At 31.4% G+C, this 20,221-nt stretch overlaps 1 protein-coding gene across 1 annotated transcript in view; it reads right to left on the bottom strand.

Moving 5' to 3' along the window:
- LOC113386912 (acetylcholinesterase) overlaps positions 1-20,221 on the bottom strand; it is a 68,464-nt gene that overhangs the window by 40,634 nt on the left and 7,609 nt on the right. Inside the window, exons 2-5 of the mRNA XM_026624669.1 lie at positions 18,498-18,609; positions 16,114-16,371; positions 14,545-14,759; positions 11,749-11,956 (exon numbers count right to left, since the gene is read on the bottom strand). Coding sequence (XP_026480454.1) covers positions 11,749-11,956; positions 14,545-14,759; positions 16,114-16,371; positions 18,498-18,609 — 793 coding nt within the window. The remainder of the gene's footprint in view (positions 1-11,748; positions 11,957-14,544; positions 14,760-16,113; positions 16,372-18,497; positions 18,610-20,221) is intronic.

Genomic DNA, 20,221 nt, shown 5'->3' with positions numbered 1-20,221 from the left:
TAGTTATGTTTGTGTGTATATTTTTTATAATACTGTGTATCATTTGGCATAATTTCAGTTATATTGAGTATATTTAAATTAAATTGTTAGAAAAATAAGAAGGGGGGGGGGCGCAATATTTGTTTCATTCGGAAGGGGGGCGCAAGGAAGAAAAGGTTGGAAACCGCTGAGTTAATTTGACAGGCGTTGGTAAGTTTAATTTTAATAAACACTCGAAACCGGTTAAAACCGGTTCTCCAAAAATACCGGTTGAAAACCGGTTTTGTAAGATGTCGGTTTCAGTACAAATCGCAATTGATATTCTATCCAGTACTCGTTATCGACTCTTTATCCAGTACTTAATAGCAAACATGATACTAGACTCTATCATGTACCTAACTGGACACTGGACCCACATCCAACCCTATTCCTCCGCCAACCCTATCTCTGTCCATCTAATCCCGACTCTGGTGCGTTGTCACGTATTCATCGGCAACGGTCCGTGACTCCGTGCCGTCCGTCCTCGTCCTCTACTCTGATTATCTATTTTTCGCTCGCACCTCGCCGAAACTTCTTCGGCGGTGCCTGTTGCCATGCGCGCCTGTCTGCCTCTCTGCCTGCCTGTCCCGGTTAGTGGCAGCAGCCGTTAGGCCCGTGTAAGCGTAGAGGAACGAACAAACGAATAAGCGAACGCATGGACACGTAGCACCGCGTAGCACCACGTAGCACGTAGCAGGAACAAGGTGCGCGGGCTACGAGTAACTTTATTAACACGGTATAGGTATATTAACTGTGTACATCGATATATGGGTATATATATATATATATATATTGAATGGTAGAGTCTTGGATTTGTGTATATTTTGTAGAGTTTCGAACAAGAATCCAAAAATAATACAAAATAAAAAACAAGAAAAGTTTTTAAAAAAAAACAATTTCTTTATTTAATTATTTGTTTATTGTCGACGTTTCGGAACTAGGTACGTTCCATCTTCAGGACATCTGTCAAGAAACATGATCTTGATGAGATTTTTGCAAACAATATGTTTAGGAAAAGAAAATAGATTTTTCTTAAATAATGAATTAAATTGTAAAAAATATAATAATGTACAGAAATATGATAATATGTTCAAAATAAAAATGATAAAAATAAATGAGTGGATTATCAAAACAGGATATTAAACATAATAGAAAATTTTTTTGAAAGTTATGGAAATTTTTTAAGAAAAGGTTAATGACAAAGTTGAATTAATTACCTGTATGTTTGAATATTTGTTAGCACTTTTTCACTAAACAAGCTTTTTTAACAAAAATGATTTTGTGAGTTAATTTTCCACCGAATAATTAGATTTTGTAAATCAAAATTACTAAAAAACTTTGTCTTTTTTAAAATTATTATTTGAAAACACAAATAATATTGTTCTCTGGATGTTGTTCGATTGGTTTTCGAAAATTAACTAAATGAAACTGGTGTGCCTTTTGTAACACGTGTAAACACTTGAACGAGAGATGTGAGATTGTATGTGTGTGTTTTTATATGTCAGGGTGTGAATACTTAAATTGTTGATCTTAAAAGGAAGTCGATATTAATTGTTTGTCAAAAAGTGTAAAAAATTTAAATATGAATCATGTAATAGGTTGTGATCTGATCTAATGTTGACACTGTTAGAAACGTTTATGAGGATGAGACAACTCTCCGCGAATAACCTTCTAAAGATGCAACTTTCGTGATATAAAATCTTTGGAGTGAAATTAAATGAATGGGCGTTTTCTATAGAGTGTTGTACTAACAATTAATATCGACTTCCTTTTAAGATCAACAATTTAAGTATTCACACCCTGACATATAAAAACACACACATACAATCTCACATCTCTCGTTCAAGTGTTTACACGTGTTACAAAGGGCACACCAGTTTCATTTAGTTAATTTTCGTAAACCAATCGAACAACATCCAGAGAACAATATTATTTGTGTTTTCAAATAATAATTTTAAAAAAGACAAAGTTTTTTAGTATTAACTTCCCGAAGGAGAAGTTTATGTTTTCATCAAAAAATCCGATTCGCTAATTTTATGTTTTCTCGACGTTTCAAGCCATTCTGAATCGAATGAGAACAAATTTGGAAAAAGTATGTGTGTGTGTGTGTGTGTGTGTGTGTGTGTGTGTGTGTGTGTGTGCGTGTGCACCAACAGATTTTTTGCCGTAAATCGCCGTTTTCTCAAAAACGGCTGGACCGATTTCAAAAATTTAAAAGCCATTCGATGTATCTCGATGAGGACTATTGTTTGTCAGTTTTGTGCGACGATCGGCCAAACCGTTTCTTCGTAAATAGCAGAGAAGTGAAAACTCTTTCGTCCACGTTTTAGCCCGCAGTTATGAATCGATTTTGAAAATTCAAAAACCGTTCGAAAGATATTGGTTGGGAATCGTGCTGATTAGTTTTTGGTAGAGATCGGCCGGGCCGTTTTCTTGTAATAAAGTTTTTAAAAAAAAAATTTCGACGATTTTTATGATTATTTTTTTGACGATAGATACCATAGTCTTCTAGATCATACTAAAATATTACGGCCCTACGACAACTGGTCCAGCTTTAAAAATTCGTCAAAGTTTGCAAAAATCAGTATGGTCTTTTTGGCATTTGTCAAAATTAGACTTTTGTTCGACGTTTTCTCAAAAACGCCTGAACCGATTTTAGAAATTTAAAAGCCATTTGATGTATTTCGGTGAGGACTATCGTTTGTCAGTTTTGTGCAACGATCTGCCAAGCCGTTTCTTTGTAATTTGAAAAAAAGTGTTGAACTTTTCGTCCACATTTAAGCTCATCCTACCGAACCGATTTTAAAAAATCAAAAACTGTTCGAAAGATATTGGTTGGGAATGATACTGATTAATTTTAGATGAAAATCTACCGAGCGGTTTTCTTGTAATTAACTATTGAAAAATAGTGTTAAATTTTCGTCCACATTTAAGCTCATTCTACCGAACCGATTTTAAAAAATCAAAAACTGTTCGAAAGATATTGGTTGGGAATGATACTGATTAATTTTAGGTGAAAATCTACCGAGCCGTTTTCTTGTAATTAACTGTTAAAAAAAAATTTAAGCCTTTTTTCATGGAACTTTTTTTGGCGATATACATCATGGTCTTATAGAACTTACTGTAATATTACGGCCTTACAACAAGTAGTTTAATTTTAAAAATTCGTCAAACTTTGCTAAAATTATTATCGTTTTTTTTTAAAGTAGGATTGATGAAGTATATTATTTACACTTTTTTTTGATTAAGTCGATTATTTACACATATCGGGAAGTTCATGTAATTTGCCTCAAGGCTAAATACCAAACCAACTAGTTTTGATTTACAAAATCTAATTATTCGGTGGAAAATTAACTCACAAAATCATTTTTGTTAAAAAAGCTTGTTTAGTGAAAAAGTGCTAACAAATATTCAAACATACAGGTAATTAATTCAACTTTGTCATTAACCTTTTCTTAAAAAATTTCCATAACTTTCAAAAAAATTTTCTATTATGTTTAATATCCTGTTTTGATAATCCACTCATTTATTTTTATCATTTTTATTTTGAACATATTATCATATTTCTGTACATTATTATATTTTTTACAATTTAATTCATTATTTAAGAAAAATCTATTTTCTTTTCCTAAACATATTGTTTGCAAAAATCTCATCAAGATCATGTTTCTTGACAGATGTCCTGAAGATGGAACGTACCTAGTTCCGAAACGTCGACAATAAACAAATAATTAAATAAAGAAATTGTTTTTTTTTAAAAACTTTTCTTGTTTTTTATTTTGTATTATTTTTGGATTCTTGTTCGAAACTCTACAAAATATATATATATATATATATATATATATATATATATACATGGTCTGTTCAAAAAGTACCCGGAATTACTAATAATTAAATTTCGCGGGTCTGGAGTGTCTGATTGTCAAAATTTTTTTTTTATTGTGTTGGTATACATGCCCCTAAAGTATGATGAAATTTTCAGCTATATTCACTGTTTACTTTGTCTGTGGTAGTCGCTAAGGTTCGACGTGTTTTTCTGAGCTCGGCGATTTTTACAATGGAAGAATTGAAAAAGTCAAAGAATTTGTATTAAATTTTGCGTAAAAAATGAAATAAAGTGTTGCAAAGTGCAAAAATTCACCAGATATGGCTCCGTGTGACTTTTTCCTATTCCCAAAGTTGAAGAGACCCATGAAAGGACGGCGGTTTTCCTCGATTGAAGAAAATCGCCGAGAGTGCTCAAGGACATATCAAAAAGTGAATATCAAGGGTGCTTCGAAAATTGGAAAAAACGCTGGCATAAGTGTATTATATCTGGGGGGGGGCTACTTTGAAGGGGACCACATTAATGTAGACGAATAAATAAATATTTTTTTGAAAAAACGAAAATTACGAAAACTTTTTGAACAGACCTCGTATATATATATATATATATATATATATATATATATACATATATACCCATATATCGATGTACACAGTTAATATTCCTATACCGCGTTAATAAAGTTACTGGAAGACTGCGCACCTTGTTCCATAAAAAAATTCATCAAAGTTTGAGAAAATAAGTACTTTTTTTGTCATTTGTTAAAATATAAAATAGACGATTTACTTGGTATAACGATAGAGTACTTGGTTTAATTACCATTAATGTCTTACGGAAACTGGTTCAATTATAAAAATTATTGATTTTTCAAATTTTCTTTTTGAAAACATTCCTGTGGGGAATCAAGCAGGCTAGACACCAGGCGGAAAAACAATATAACTTGTCATTTTCATTTCATAAAATTTGATAATCAGTAATCAGTAAATCGTTTATATTTTCATCCAATAGATCTTATATTTTTTATATTCATATCTACTTCCTACACTCCGATAACAAATCCACTTCAAATACTTTTAACTACTCATAAATTAATTTATTTTTTATTGATTAAGTCGATTAATTACACATATCGGGAAGTTCATGTAACTTGCCTCAAGGCAAAATGCCAATACCAACTAGTTATTTTATAATTTGTAATTATAAAATATATGGAATTTGTAATTATACGGCCATAAATTTTCACCCTCCTACCACAAACTTCTTTTTCGTAATAGTCATTTTAGTAATAAAATACTCTTTCACTACATTTCGTTTAGGTTTTTTTCAAAACTTATAAAAAAACTGAAATTTTAATTTTCAAAAAGGTTTTTTTTATTAGTGAAAGTTTACCCACCCTTGAGATTTTTTTTGAATTTGGGACCAATTGCCTTTAATTTGATTATTCATAATGTTTAATTAAAAAATCACTTATGGCCCTATTCTAGATATGTAGAAAATTGTAGAAATTGTTCCACTCGCTAATTGCAGAATTAATACGTATTTTGCCACCGGAGCATTTTTAAAAATTCAACAGTTTCTGGAAAGTGTAGAACTAGAAACTGTCTATAGCAAAGTTGTGAATTTTTTAAAGTTTTTTTTTGAGATATTACTCCAATCGCTAAGCATACCGCAATATAATCCAAAACTCAATGAACAGATTTTGTTTCGAAATTCAAAAACTATTGAAGAAATAAAAACCGATTTAATGATAAATCAAGACCTTGAATATGACTTTTGATATGTCCTAGGACTATTAATATGTTCTAGCAATATTTATATAAGACATGCATTGCAGTAGGTGAACCATCTATTTAATTTGTGTTAGCTGTTTCTTTTACTTATTTCCTACACACTTCTACGTTCACAACCAGTTATTTTTTATACTAAAAATTTTCTAGAAATATTTTTTATGGCTTAACAATGTTTGCCGGGTCATCTAGTATATATATATATATATATATATATATATATATATATATTTATATATATTAGGTTTAAGAATCAGGCTTTTGAATTTTTTTTGAGTTGTTTGTAATTCATACGTTTCGACTGACATCGAATCTATCCTTCATTCAGCGGAATATGCTGCCGAAATTTGGTGAATTTTGACTGAGAATGACTAAGTATCGAATAAACATCAAAATAGCAAGTCGAATTTTATCGCAAAAATGTAACATAAAAAAGTGTATTTTAAAAACAATATTCATTTTGCTATATCGGAACTAGTTCAACTGCATCGTAAGGCCTTTGTTCTATTAAATACAAAATATGTATGTATGATATATATATATATATATATATATATATATGTGTGTGTGTGTGTGTGTGTGTTTGTGTGTGTATGTATGTGTATGTATGTATATCTTCTTCCTCCTTACGCAATATTTTCGTGTCTTTTCCGAGACCAGAATTGCGTGTGTTTTTATTGCGGCGCAAGGATATTTTATAAATTTTTAAAGCCGGCACAAGGAAGGATATGAAGAAGTTAAATCCAATAGAAACGACCTTTGAATTCCTTATTTTCTTATTCGGAGGCCACTTTTATTCCTTTTATCTCGATGTTTCTACTTGTAGAAACGTTATGCTAAGAGAACACGAACATATTAGAAGACACGACATGCGGACGAATTGAATTATAAATAAATATTTTGGAAGTAAAACTCACATAAGATGCGTGGGAGTTAAGCATGATTTGGTAAATTGAGGCAATACACTTAGGCTGCTAGTAAAAACTATACAAAATTTTACCAATACTAATATTTTTATTTGTCAAAAAATTCTATCCACCATAAATTATTTTCCCAGCATTTCCGACTGACTCCCCATAAGATAATAATGAGTTGCTTGCAAAAGCCGCAATCGTAACTTTTGACATTTAAAGTTTTATGTATGTGATATGGGGGCGGAGAGGATTGTATTGTAGGGTCGGTCATGGGTACAGGGTACATGTTACATACTGAATTTATAATAGGCAACTATGTTTTGTTTCAAACAGACCAACTAACTGACTGCCAGGCTGACTGCCTGATTGAGCAACAAACTCTATGACAAATTGAACGACTGACCAATCTACTGTGAACCTAACTGTTCAACGGATTGACAATATGATTTATAGATAACCTGATCAACTAACTAATCGACTGACTAACTAAATAAGAGATTAACCATATTACTGAATAACCAACAGAAAAAATAACTAGCTGACTAATTAACTTAGCCTTGCTAAGTGAGTGAAATAATAATTGACTGACCGAATAACTAATTGACTGTCTTAGTAACTGACTAAATAAATTACAAACTGACTGCACAAATAACTGACTAACTGAGTAACTAACTGCTTGCTTAATTTATTTATGTGAATATTCATTCAACACCGAAATGCCTGTGTTAAATAAAAATTCAAATTTTTTTAAATTATTTAAAAATCGTAAAATCTTCAATGGCACATAATTGAATTTTCGAATATATTTTAAATGCATTGTGATTTTCAATATCCAACCCAGGAGAGATTTTTCTCTCCTCCTTTGTCTTGTAACCGCTGAATGTGCAAAAAGAGCGCCCTTTGTCAACCTTTGTATGTAGTTCGTTCCTAACCACCAGGGTGTTTGTTTCGCCCTTAACATAGTGCATATAATATTTAATGGTCTTCCCTCACCGACCCACACATACTGGCAGTACTAAAAATACACCAGAGGAAAACTATAAATGTTTAATGCTCCATATTAAAACTTTTGAACCAGCATTGTGTATGGATCACAGAAGGAATAACTGCAAAAGGGTAAAATGCAGAGAAAAAAGGATACATGAGGAAATGTTTGATAAAGACTTCAAAATATCAAAAGTCAATGTAGAACCATACCTCATTGTTTTTAACTTTTTGTAGAGTAGTTATAGTAATGGCCCGAAAATCGAAAATGAAAAGTTTTTCATCGAAATCGAATTTTTGAGAGATTTGAGCATCCGATTTGAATGATCCAAAAAACATTCAATTTGTAATGACCGAGAGAACTGGTGATTAGTTTTTGGAAGAGGCAGGTCCAGCGGTTTCGAAGATATAGCGTATAATGTGCAAAAAATGGCAGTTTTTGAGAGAACTAAGCGTCCGCTTTGAATTATTCAAAGAACTTTTTGTTTGTATTGACAAAACAATTGCTTTTGAGTATAAAAAATTATTACATTTTTTTTTATTTTTTATAAAATATTTCTGTAATTTTGGTATAAATATTCAAAAAATTACCCAGGATAAGCACAGTCTAAGCGCCACTCTGGTACAAATGTTCATTTAATTGCGGTTAGACTGTTTATGTGGAGCACTTTTCCAATTTTGTGAAAACTATTGAAAAATGTGAAAATGCCTCCAAGCAAAGCACAGTATAAGTAAAAATGTCGCACAGAACTATTTGCAAATGCGTTTAGACTGTGACTATACGAGAGCACTTTTTCAATTTTGTGTAAATTAAGCAACTATTTTTTTTAAAACTGAATTCGAAATGAAATGACGATTGTTAATGTTCTGGAGATAAATTTATTTATGATTGACATGATTTGCTCAGATATAACAATATTGCAAAAATAATAAAAGTTACAGTATTTGTAATAATATATTTGATAACGTTTATAATATCTCGAATATTTCATTACGGTATGGGAAGTTCCAGCAATTTGCCTTAATGCACGATGCCATACACCACTAATTCGATATTTTAATTCACAATTATTTATTCCTTTACTGTGTGGCAAAATGCAGCGAAAAAGATCCTTAGAAATTTATTCCTTTTTAATTCTGGTTTAATCGCATTTAAGACAAAAGTTTCTAAGACAAACTTTGAACTTTTTCAACTTTAATAATACAGAAACTTCGCCGACAAAACTTTCTTTCGTGGAATCAATAAATTACTTACTTCAGTATCAGTTGTTGCTTTTATTGTGTGTCGAGAGCAATTGTGGGTATTGGTTGTACTTATCATTTGACTTATTTATTTCTATTACCATTTTGCCTGTGACATCACGATCTACACATCAGAACACAGAATTTGTATTCTGCAATTATACAGAAGCGATGCTAATCCGAATCTAATCCCGCCAGGTTTACGTAGGGCCGTAGTTGGGCCCATGATGGGTCCTGCGGGTTGGCGCAAGGGCAATTTGGCTTTTCGGAAGGGATTAGGCGGATGTGGCGCGTATTATGATGGAACAAAAGAGCGGAAGGCTAAAATTAAAATTCAGACTATTAGATTATGGAAATTGAGCAGAAGCTATTTATTAGAAGCTATTTTTAAGTTAAATGTAGTTGGGTGTAGGTGTAAATGTGGCAGATATGCTATTTTTAAAAATGTTTTTATTCTTTATTACATTAAAATTTATATGCACGAGAATTCCAGAATGCAACGTCAAGCCCAAATAGAGTCAAAAAATGAAAAATTCATTTTAAGTAGTTGAAGCACCTAAGTAGTGCTGAGAGCTTTGATAACTCGGTTATTGTATTTAATTTTTAACTTTCCGTAGGGTAAATTGTTGTAATCGTCGCAATGAAAAAAAATTATATTTCTTCGCGTTTCAGAGGTTTCTGAACAGTTTGGCATATCTCAGCAAAATAAATGTGTGTGTATGTATGTATGTATGGATACAACTTTTGAAAAATTTTAAATCATAGTTTAAAGAAAAGTCTTAAATCTTGTTGACGTTGAGTTCTGGGATACCCTATATATATATATATATATATATCCATGAATACATATAAATCCATTCCTATCAAATTATATTCAATTCTAGTTCCGTAACTAATGCGACATTGTCGAATATCAGAATCGATAGCCGACGGCCCGCACCCGGATGCATAATATCAAAGCAAAGCAAATCATATCGGCGGAAACATTTCCCTCTGCCCTAACCATCCAACCCAGTCTCCTCTTCACTGGTCTCTTCCTATCTCATCCCCTGTTTCTCTCAATTATCTCTACAATTGGACAACCTTTGAAGCGCGAAACGACAATCGTAATGGTAATAAATGATTATGCAATATTATTGGCATATGATTAACATTATCGATAATTGTAATTATTGTCATTTGCATATGGTAAAATGATTGAGGCTAAGCCAGGGGCGGAGATTGGTATTCAGTAATCAAATTGAGAAAATTGTCTGGTTTGTTTGAATCAGAGATACTGACTTAGAATGATTTCTTGATGTGACGATGAAGAATCTAAGAGGAGATGCTGCTCGATTTGAGAGAAAAATGTAAAAGTTGTAGGACAAGAATATGGAAACAGACAAACATTTTTCAACAATCTATTTGAATCTAATTGACAATCTAGCTGACCACCGATCCAAGAATTCCAGCTAACCAAATAATTTTCTGTTTCAAATATTTATCATTCAACTAGCTGACCCGACAAACGTTGTTTTGCTAAGTAAGGTGTATTCTAAACAATCTCTAGAGAATCAAAAATATTAATACTTCAAGTGTATAAGGATGTGTTGTTTGAATGCTATATACAATGGGGTATTATAAAAACAATAAACCCCGTTAGTTTGACTATATTTTGTCAATACACTTATTGATTATATTTCAAGTTTTTCAGATTATTTTTGGATTCTGGATTTTGTGTATAATTGTAAATAATACTACTGAGCTTATTCATAATTTTCAAATTTATGCGAGGAGAGATGGAAAATGAATTAAGTATTTCTTCTTTGATCTGCTTTTTGAAAAATTTCAAGTAATATTCGATGAATTAAAGTAAATTTAATAAAAAGTTTATATGTAGAGCAGGGTGAGGCACAAAGATCCAATTTGACTTTGAGCAAATATAAATAAATTATGAAAACCAAACCAATTATATCACAACAAATAACACATTTCAAACGAGCAATTATCTGACTACGTTCAGTAAAACTGCCAACTACTTCATCATTGTGAAAATGTGCTTTTTTGCTGTCTTTCAAAAATTTGTTATCTAGATCTTTATACCCTATAGGTGGAGTAACTTGGAACGGCCAGATGGCAAACAGGTTCATTGTCTTATTTTAATTTTAAATGTATTTTACAAAGTAATTACATTTTTAACTAATGCTAAAAAAACTACCAATGGAAGAAAATACTTTTATTATGGATTTTCAAAGATTACCATTTATCTCCCAATAGTAAAGTCACAAGAATGAAGGTTATAGCTGGTTATATATCTTTTTTCCTCTATTTTCAAATATTATTATTAAACAATGCTTAACTTCACTGGATTTTCACACATTGGTGGTGGACCTTTTTAACCCCAGACCTTCATATATCACTATCTATTCTTCGAAAAATTCTGAGAAATTATATCTGGCAAAATTTTATTCGACAAAATGTCCCTTTGATCGATACCAAATGTATACCAAATTTATACTCAAATACCAATGGGTATTTAAATATTCAAATGAGATCTTTCAGAGCACCAAACTACAACGCCAAAAAGTGCATATCCATATTAACATTTCAACAAAAATATTTTGAGCATTCCGTTTAATAACGTTTTTGTGTATAAGTATAACTACTACATCATAATTAAATAATATCCACGTAAACTACTTATTACAATTTAATCATAATTAAATAATATTCACGTAAAACTTCATAAACGTAATTGCACATCATCTGTCAAAATCGTTTGACATTTGACGTATTAGCCACCGTCCATTGTTTTATTTGAATTACGCTTTTCTACGTTTACGTTTCTACGCGATTTTGAAATAATATCTCACTTTTTCGACAACCTACTGATTAGCACGAATTTTTCAAGACTAAGACTGACCAAATCGGTTTAGCCGTTTTCGAGTTTTAGCGGATCATTTTATCGAGCTCCATTTTAAAATATAAGATATCTTACCTTCGTCCTTGTTGCTCCCAATCATGACATCAACCCCTTGCAAATCAGCATTTCTCAGCATCTGCATAGGATCTCCAGTCATAAAAACACCATCAATCGTAGGTGCCGAAGGAAATCCTAAGATTCCTGAATAGGAATTCCATTGCTGGACGGAAATCGTTTTGGCGTCCACTGATCTCATACAGGCTAGGACCATACTAGGAGAATCCTGAAAAAATAATAAATGACAGGTAATTATTAGATATAAAAACAATCTGTTAAATTAAGAGAACAAAGACCAGTTGTTCATCTAATTTCATGAACCAGGAATCAGAAAGTTCATTTATGAGATCAATGACTTTTCTATAATTTTCCAATAGACTGCCTTTTAATTCAATCACACATATGAGGAGTTCGATGTCCAATTAATAACGTCTGCAAATGTCTTTAATTGAAATTGATATTTTTATCTTAAGAGATAAATGATGGTTCAATGGCTCTTCTTGGAATTCGCGGATGCAATTAGTGAGAGGAAAAGATTTTCTCTATTTTTCAATCGACGATGAATGAAGCCAATTTTAGATATCAATATATAGTCACGATGTTTGTTCTTAGTGACTTTTAAACTACTTAGCTTTTGTTAAATTTGATTTACTGACCGATTGCATTGGACGCAACAATAATAAAAACTTAAATTTATAGGCGAAAAATGTCACTAATGACTTCAATTAACTTTGATATAAATTTAAAAAATTACAATAAAATGTAAGTTGTCAGTTCCAACGTTTATATTATTTTTAAAATCCATAACCATATAATTTTGTAACAAATTATTCATTTATTTACAGAACTTATTGGATCGATATTCGATTTCTATTTAGAAGTATAAAAATCAAGTGAATGATGATAATTTATTTATTATATTTCTAAGCAATTTTCTTTAGTTATTAATTTTTTTATTTGTTTTTGCCAGAAAAGTCGACTTTCATTTTAATTTTTATAATTTTTAAGTCATACTGAATAATTCGTCAAAATTTAGCTTGTACGGCTGCACCAATTTTGAAACCGATAAGAACTTGCTTTTGCCAAAACCAGATTATTCTATACTTTAGGGAAAGGGGGTGGTTTGACAAAAAATCACGTAATATCACATGGGGGAAGGAAGGGTATAGCAAGTATTACGTGTATTTAATTTTCACATAGATTTAAAAAAAAAAAAACAAATATTTTCGAAAAAAATCGAACATTTTACAGTTTTGTTTCGGGGTTTGTAGTTAGAAAGTAAGAATTTAGGACTATGTGTATTCTTAATCACGAATTATAAAAAAACAATAAAAAAATGTTCCAAAAATTGAAAGAAAAATCTTGAGGGTGGCCAACCCTTACCACTTACTAGTATAAAAAATAGGCCTAGTCTTAGTCATATTAATCGTGATTATATATTTTTATAAGAATCGGTCAATCCATTTCGGAGGTGTATTGCGACAAATATCATGGTACGAAAATTATTTATATCTTATATATATAAAAATGAAGTATGGCAAAAGTCTAAACGAACCTATTTGCCAAGTTTTAGTCTTGAAATATTCGTACTAATCCGAAGATTGTGGAAAGGTGAGAAATTATTTCACATCTTCCTAGAAACTTCACAATTTTAATTTCAAAATGTTTGTAGAAACGTTATTAAAATAAAACAATCAATTGCTGCTCATACGTCAAATATCAAATGGTTTTGACAGAATATGTTCAATTAGGATGTTTTGGATGAATATTATTCAATTGCAGTAAGTAGTTTTATTTATACACAAAAATATTATTGAACTGGATGCAAGTGTTATTAGAAACTTAAAATATCAATTTTATTGAATGTTTAAAATGGTAATTTTTGGATTCTCTAGAAAATATTTACAAACACCTCATATAGTAAAATTTCATAAAAATGACGATAACTGACAAAAATTATTGAACTAATAAAGTAAGATATAAAATAGAAATTTGCTGTAGTACAGTGAAAATTTAGAGTTGTATTTTTTAATTGTACATTAAAAAAAATAAAATAAAGAAAATCGACCATAATATTTAAAACAAGTGTTAGGATTGATAAAAATAAATTGTTTTTTATTGTAAGAAAAGTTCGTACTTTTTCCAAAACTCTAAAAATTCTTATTTTCAATATTTTGATTTTCTAAAATCCAGTCAAAAACATTGACGAAACGCGGGATGAAAAATAATAGGATTGTGTCGGTGAAAATTTAGGGATGCATGCATTTTTCAATTACGAATTATAACTAAATTAAGTAAAAAGAAGCTGGTCCAGAAAATAAAAAAAGCAAATTATGAGAATGCAACCATCCCTCACTACTTAGGGGTATAAAAAAATAGATTTTGGACGATTCTCAGTCATATTAATCGTGAATAATATTATATAAAATATCTAATATTTATATAAATCGGTCAAGCCGTTTCGGGAAAGATTTACGACAAACATGATACGAGTAATTTTTATATATGTACATGTATGTATATATACGAGTATCTGTATATTTTTCGTCGGCGTGTTATCGAATTTAGCCTCCAAAACTTCGTCGGCAAGGTCAATAGTTAATAAGGCCGCCTTTCGACTTTATTGAACTTAAGTGGTCGCCTCATTCAATAATCATGATGTCTTTACAAAAGTACAAACGTTCGGCCACTTTAACTAAATTGCCGTTTAAATGGACTATCAGTCGTTTAGCCTTTTGTATTTTACAATCGATAGAATCAACAATCAGAAATTAATAATAAATAAATTATATTCATCGTTATTTTTTCACTTACCCTTAGGAGTGTAGCATTGCACCCACAATCCTCCACAAGTGCTTCGGCAACTCTAACAGCATCCTGCGCCGTCATATGGCTCCAAGGAGCATTTATAGTCCCACTTTGGAGCAGGGCTCTTGCAAACAAACCCCTCGTGGCAGGCGACAAGAGGTGCAAAGATACACTACCAGCTCCTGCACTTTCACCGAACAAAGTCAAACGCTCTGGATCACCTGAAAAACAAAATCACCATAGTAAATTAGATGTCTGATTTATGTTGACTTATCTTCTTCTTCTATATATATATATATATATAAATAAGTCGGGTTTTCCTTCCTGACGAAATAACTCCAGAACGCACGAACCGATTTCGACAATTTTGCATTCGTTGGAAAGGTCTCGGGCTCCGCAAGGTTTATAGCTAAGAAAATTACTTGTGCATGGCATCGTGCTCTTATGCAAATAGCTGGAACTTCATGCACCGTAGTTAAAAATTCGAGTAATGAAAATAATCAACAATTGTTTTAAATAATTTCAAATACATTATCTACATATATATAAAAATAATAATAATTTTATATATCTATATATATTAGGTTGTCAAATATCTCCCTTCCGCTTTTTTGCTATTGGTTTATAATACAAAAAGGCGGAAGGGAGATATTTGACAACCTAATATATAAAATATTTTCCTTCCTGACGATATAACTCCAGAACGCACAAACCGATTTCGACAATTTTGCATTCGTTGGAAAGGTCTCGGGCACCGCCAGGTTTATAGCTAAGAAAATTAGTTGTGCTTGGCATCGTGCCTTAATGCAAGCTGTTGGAACTTCACGCACCGTAATTAAAATTTCGAGTAATGACATTAGTGAGAATTATCAGAATTATGCTTGGTTAAGTCAACGAGCAATTCTTGCCGCAAAGAATAATGATGTACACGCACTGAATTTCACCATTCAATCAAAAATTGCTGGCGATTTGGTGACATACCAATGATTCCGATTGGTCTTCCATTTGACTTCAAACGATTGCAATTTCCAGTTCGCCTTGCGTTCGCAATAACAAGTCGCAAGGTTAATCGCTTAGTGTTTGCGGGATAAATTTCAATTAGATTATTTAGAAAATCATTGTTTTTCACATGGGCAGTTATACGTTGCCTGTTCACGAGTTGGAAAACCATCCGCTTTGTTTGTGTTAACGTCAGACCCAAAAAGCAAAAAATGTGGTTTACCAAAGGGCATTTCAATGAAACGGATAATATGCGGATTCACTTTCATTTACTTAAAATTAGAGAAGTTCAACTAAAAAACACTTTATTTTTGTAATCGAAATAAATTCATTACTGTTGTGTAATAAAATCAAATTTTTCCTTTTCAAATATAAAACAAACAAAAAATTTCTTAATCTTTCTCACGAAACCATCTGGTGGCGAAACGGAGTTCGTCGGGTTTGCAAGTTTATTAATTATTTTTATCATTTATTTATTATTTTTATTAGTTTATTAATTATTTATTATTTATTTTTATTATTAACATTTTCCATAGATGTCTAATTTATGTCTAATTCATGTTTCCATTATCCTACCTCCGAATGCTGCAGCGTTGTCCTTCAGCCACCTGATGGCCAAAGCTTGGTCCCACAGCCCCATGTTGCCGGGGGCTTCAGAAGCCCCGTTTCTAAAATGAGGGGCCAGATATAAAAATCCAAAAGCTCCGACTCTGTATTGCATTGCGGCAACTATTACGTTGCCAGTGGAGGAGAGAATTTCGGCGTTGTATATGTCCAGGGCTGCTGATCCGGACATGTAGCCCCCGCCGTAGATCCAAATCAACATTGGGAGACCTGGAAAAAAATTAAATTTTGTAATATTTACAAAAATGGAAATTTTGAATATTTAAATATAAAAGGGAGAAGGACTCTACAGACAAACAATTTGAAGTCTAGACAAAAGATTAAAAAAAATTGACTACCGAAGAGAGAATTAAACTTAAGCGAGAGGAAAATTTTGAAAAAAGTACTCTACTAACGAACACCTTAAATCTAGATAAGGGTAAGGGACTGTACTGATTATCAACTTAAATTTGAATAAGAGATAAAGAAACTCTACCGACAAGCCAAGTAAAGCCTATTAAGTAAAGACTTTAAGAGCAAAAGGGACTCTACTGCCAAAGCAAATTAAATTAGGACATTAGATAAATAGACTACTGACGAGCTAATTGAAGTCTAGGTGAACTTTAAGAAAAAAGGACTCTACTAACAAACAAATTAAGCTTGGACCAAAAAAACTTATATTGATAGAAAAGAATAATCTAGCGAAAAAAATTGATTTTGGCAATATGAACTCTCGTGACTTGCAAATTAAATTTTGACAAAAGACAAATGGACAAACAAAATAAATTCAGATACGATGAAAATGTTGATAGAAATAGAACTCTACTGACAAGCAAATTGAATTAGATTTTGGCGAAAATATTCAATAATGAGGCTCTACTGACGAGCAAATTAAACTTTGAGCGAGAATAGTTTTAATACAAAAAAGAACACTACTGGCGAGTAAATTAAAATTAGATTCTGAAACTCTACTAATGGCTAACAAATTTAATTTGGTCAAGAAATAAAGGAACGTTACTGACGTTGAAAGTTAGTATCAAATTGAAGTGTAGACTAAAATTTAAGAAAAAATGGGACTCTACTGACGAGCAAGTTACACATATAGACACAATAAATATATTGATAAAAAAGACTCTACTGACGAGCAAATAAAACTGAGACACGATAAAAAAATTAAATTTGCAAAGAGGACAACACATAAAGGAATTCTACTAACAATCAAATTAAAGAGCAGACTAAACTTTAAAAAAGGACTCTACTGACGAGTAAATTTAAAAAAAATGCAAAGAGATTCTACTATCGAGCAAATTAAAATAAACTTTGTAAAAAAAAAGAGATAAAAGGACTCTACTGACCAGCAAATTGAAAGAGGATTTGCAAAGAAAATAAGAGATAAATGGACTCTACTGACGAACAAATTGAAATAAGATTTGCAATGAGAACAAGATATAAAAGAGACCTTACTGACGAGCAAATTAAAGGCTAGACTAAACTTTAAGAAAAAAGAACACTACTGACAAACAATTGGAAATAGATTTGCAAAGGAAACAAGAGATAAAAGAGACTCTTCTGACGAGCAAATTAAAGACTACGCCAAACTTTAAGAAAAAGGGAACTCTCCTGACGATTAATGTTCGAAACTTTTTTATAGGATTTATATGTCGTTTCTGTTGAAAAATAAATCAATATGTTATGGCAAGGCTATGTTATACAGTGCTTCTCATACAAAATAGTACTGAAGACAGTTAAAATCCCATGTGGTTGCTGTGCGATTAGGCGTTTTACACATAAAATGCAACTTCACTAATATGTTATTATGGCACATCACAAATATGCAGATATGATAACATTGATTTTTTTGGCATTTGTCCGAGGTTTTGTATCTAAAACGCCTCTATGCACTTACAAAGCATTTTACAGTTTTTAGTACCACTTTATATAAAAAACGCAGCGTAACAAGGCCTTGCCGTAACATTGGTCTATTTCATGGCAGAATCGGCCCATTAGATTCCAACAATTTTTCATTTGTATCTAAAACGCCTCTAAGCAACTACATAGCATTTTGACAGTTTTTGATACCACTCTATATAAAAAAGCAGTGTAACAAGGCCTTGCCATAACATTGGTTTATTTCACGACAGAATCGGCTTATTAATTCCCAACAATTCCAAAAGTATTTTATAAACTACAACTCATTTAACCAAGACATTCATCTTTATAAATATTTGTGAACTATTATTAAATTTTAATGTCCCCTACTTTCACCTATAAAAACGAACGAATACAAGTATTCGGCGGAACACTAAGGAGAATGTTGGAGAGTAAGTAGGATGATGTTATGAGGAGATGATACCGACCTTGACCTTCCTGTCCTCCTCCCTTGAGCCTAGCAGGAGCGAACACGTTCAAGTAGAGGCAATCCTCCGATATGTTCGTATTAGGATTCCACAGCTCCTCGCCTTGAAAACCCTGAGAATTGAAAGAAAAAATTGAATTAAACAAATTGTATATTAATTACATACTTTTTATTATGATAGAAATACTATGTAAATGTAATTATAAGCATACTAGATTCACACAGGATCCTGAATTCACACGCCAATGATACTCGGTTCGAGTCCCGACACTAACATAAAATTGTCATTGGATTTCTGAGATTGAAATTAAGTAGAATTTGAATTCTTGATTTGAGATAGAATAGAATTAGAAATTAGGAAAAGACGCCAGTTTAGAAGATAAAGAAAAAATAAGAAGTAGTTATAAAAATAATTGAATGGTATAGCGTATATAAAGATAGTATATGATATAATAATGAAGATAGAATAGAATGTAACAAAAGCTTGTAAGGTTTGGCTAAAAGCTCTAAAGCGATGGCCAATATATACTATATATATATATATATATATATATATATATATATATATACTAGATGACCCGACAGACGTAGTCCTGTACTTATGTTCACAATTCAAAAGTTTCAATTTTTTTTAATAACCTATACTGATATTTACCAATTAGTTAAAAATTATGTTTTTTACACTACAGTCTATACCGAAATGTATTTACACCCATTTGCTTTAAATAAAATGATAAATATTTGCTTTTTTGGAAAACATTATAAAACTTTTTTCTTATAATTAGTTCTTTTATCGAAATCCGACGTTATTTTGAAAAAAAAATGAAATTACACCACTGAGAGAGATGTCATCCCCCCGGAAAATGGCAAAGGAGTCTGAATTATTTTCACTTTTGAACTTGAGAGTAAGATAAAACTAATTCCAAACTTCCATACGAATTGGAGCACAGTAAAAAAAATTCAGGCCTAAAACGCTCCATTGACTTGAGTAATAATATTCGAGAAAATATACTAAAGTTTGTATGTGAAAAAGAAGAAGGTTGTTTTTAGGGTTTTCCCGACGATTATTCGATTTTTCTCGCCGTAAGAACCATCCTTAGACTTCAACAAACATTTTAAAAAAAGAATTGGCCAAATTGGTCCAGGCGTTGTTGAGTTATGCGCTTACCAACACATTTTGCGATCCATTTTTATATATAAGATATATATTAGGGTAGTTCTTAATATGGCTCAAAGGGTTCCAATTTGATAAAAAAAAAACAATTCTCTGAAAGTTTAAGCTCCTAATATTAACTTTTAGATAGTGCGCAGTTCAATCAAACATTGTATGGAAATAGGATGAAAAATATGTTGGAAATTAAAACAATTTTTGTTAGGTATAACTTAGCGACAAATAAATTAAAAGTAAAAATTCGTGTCATTTTCTATTGAAAATTCCATAAAAAACTTTGAATAGCGCACTATAAAAAACAAAATTAAGAGCTAAAACATTCAGAAAATTGATTATTATCAATATGGAACCATTTGAGCCCTTGGGAGCAATCAAATTCGAAAATGTCTATATTAAGGACCACCTTGTTATACTTGTCATCCCTTTGTGGTAAAGTGGTTAGGTTAAAATTTATTATGGAAAATATAGAGTCCTTAGAAAACACATGATATACATAATACACTGAAATACTAATTAAGTGTGCTGAAAAATATAGTGTGTCCCAAAACTCAACG

The sequence above is a fragment of the Ctenocephalides felis genome, unplaced genomic scaffold (assembly GCF_003426905.1).
Source record: "Ctenocephalides felis isolate EL2017-DRISC unplaced genomic scaffold, ASM342690v1 CF-g0.4_SCAFFOLD_03571, whole genome shotgun sequence".
Taxonomy (NCBI): Eukaryota; Metazoa; Arthropoda; class Insecta; order Siphonaptera; family Pulicidae; genus Ctenocephalides; species Ctenocephalides felis.
The sequence above is the reverse complement of the archived record's forward strand: the minus strand, read 5'-3'. Positions and strand labels throughout refer to the sequence as shown.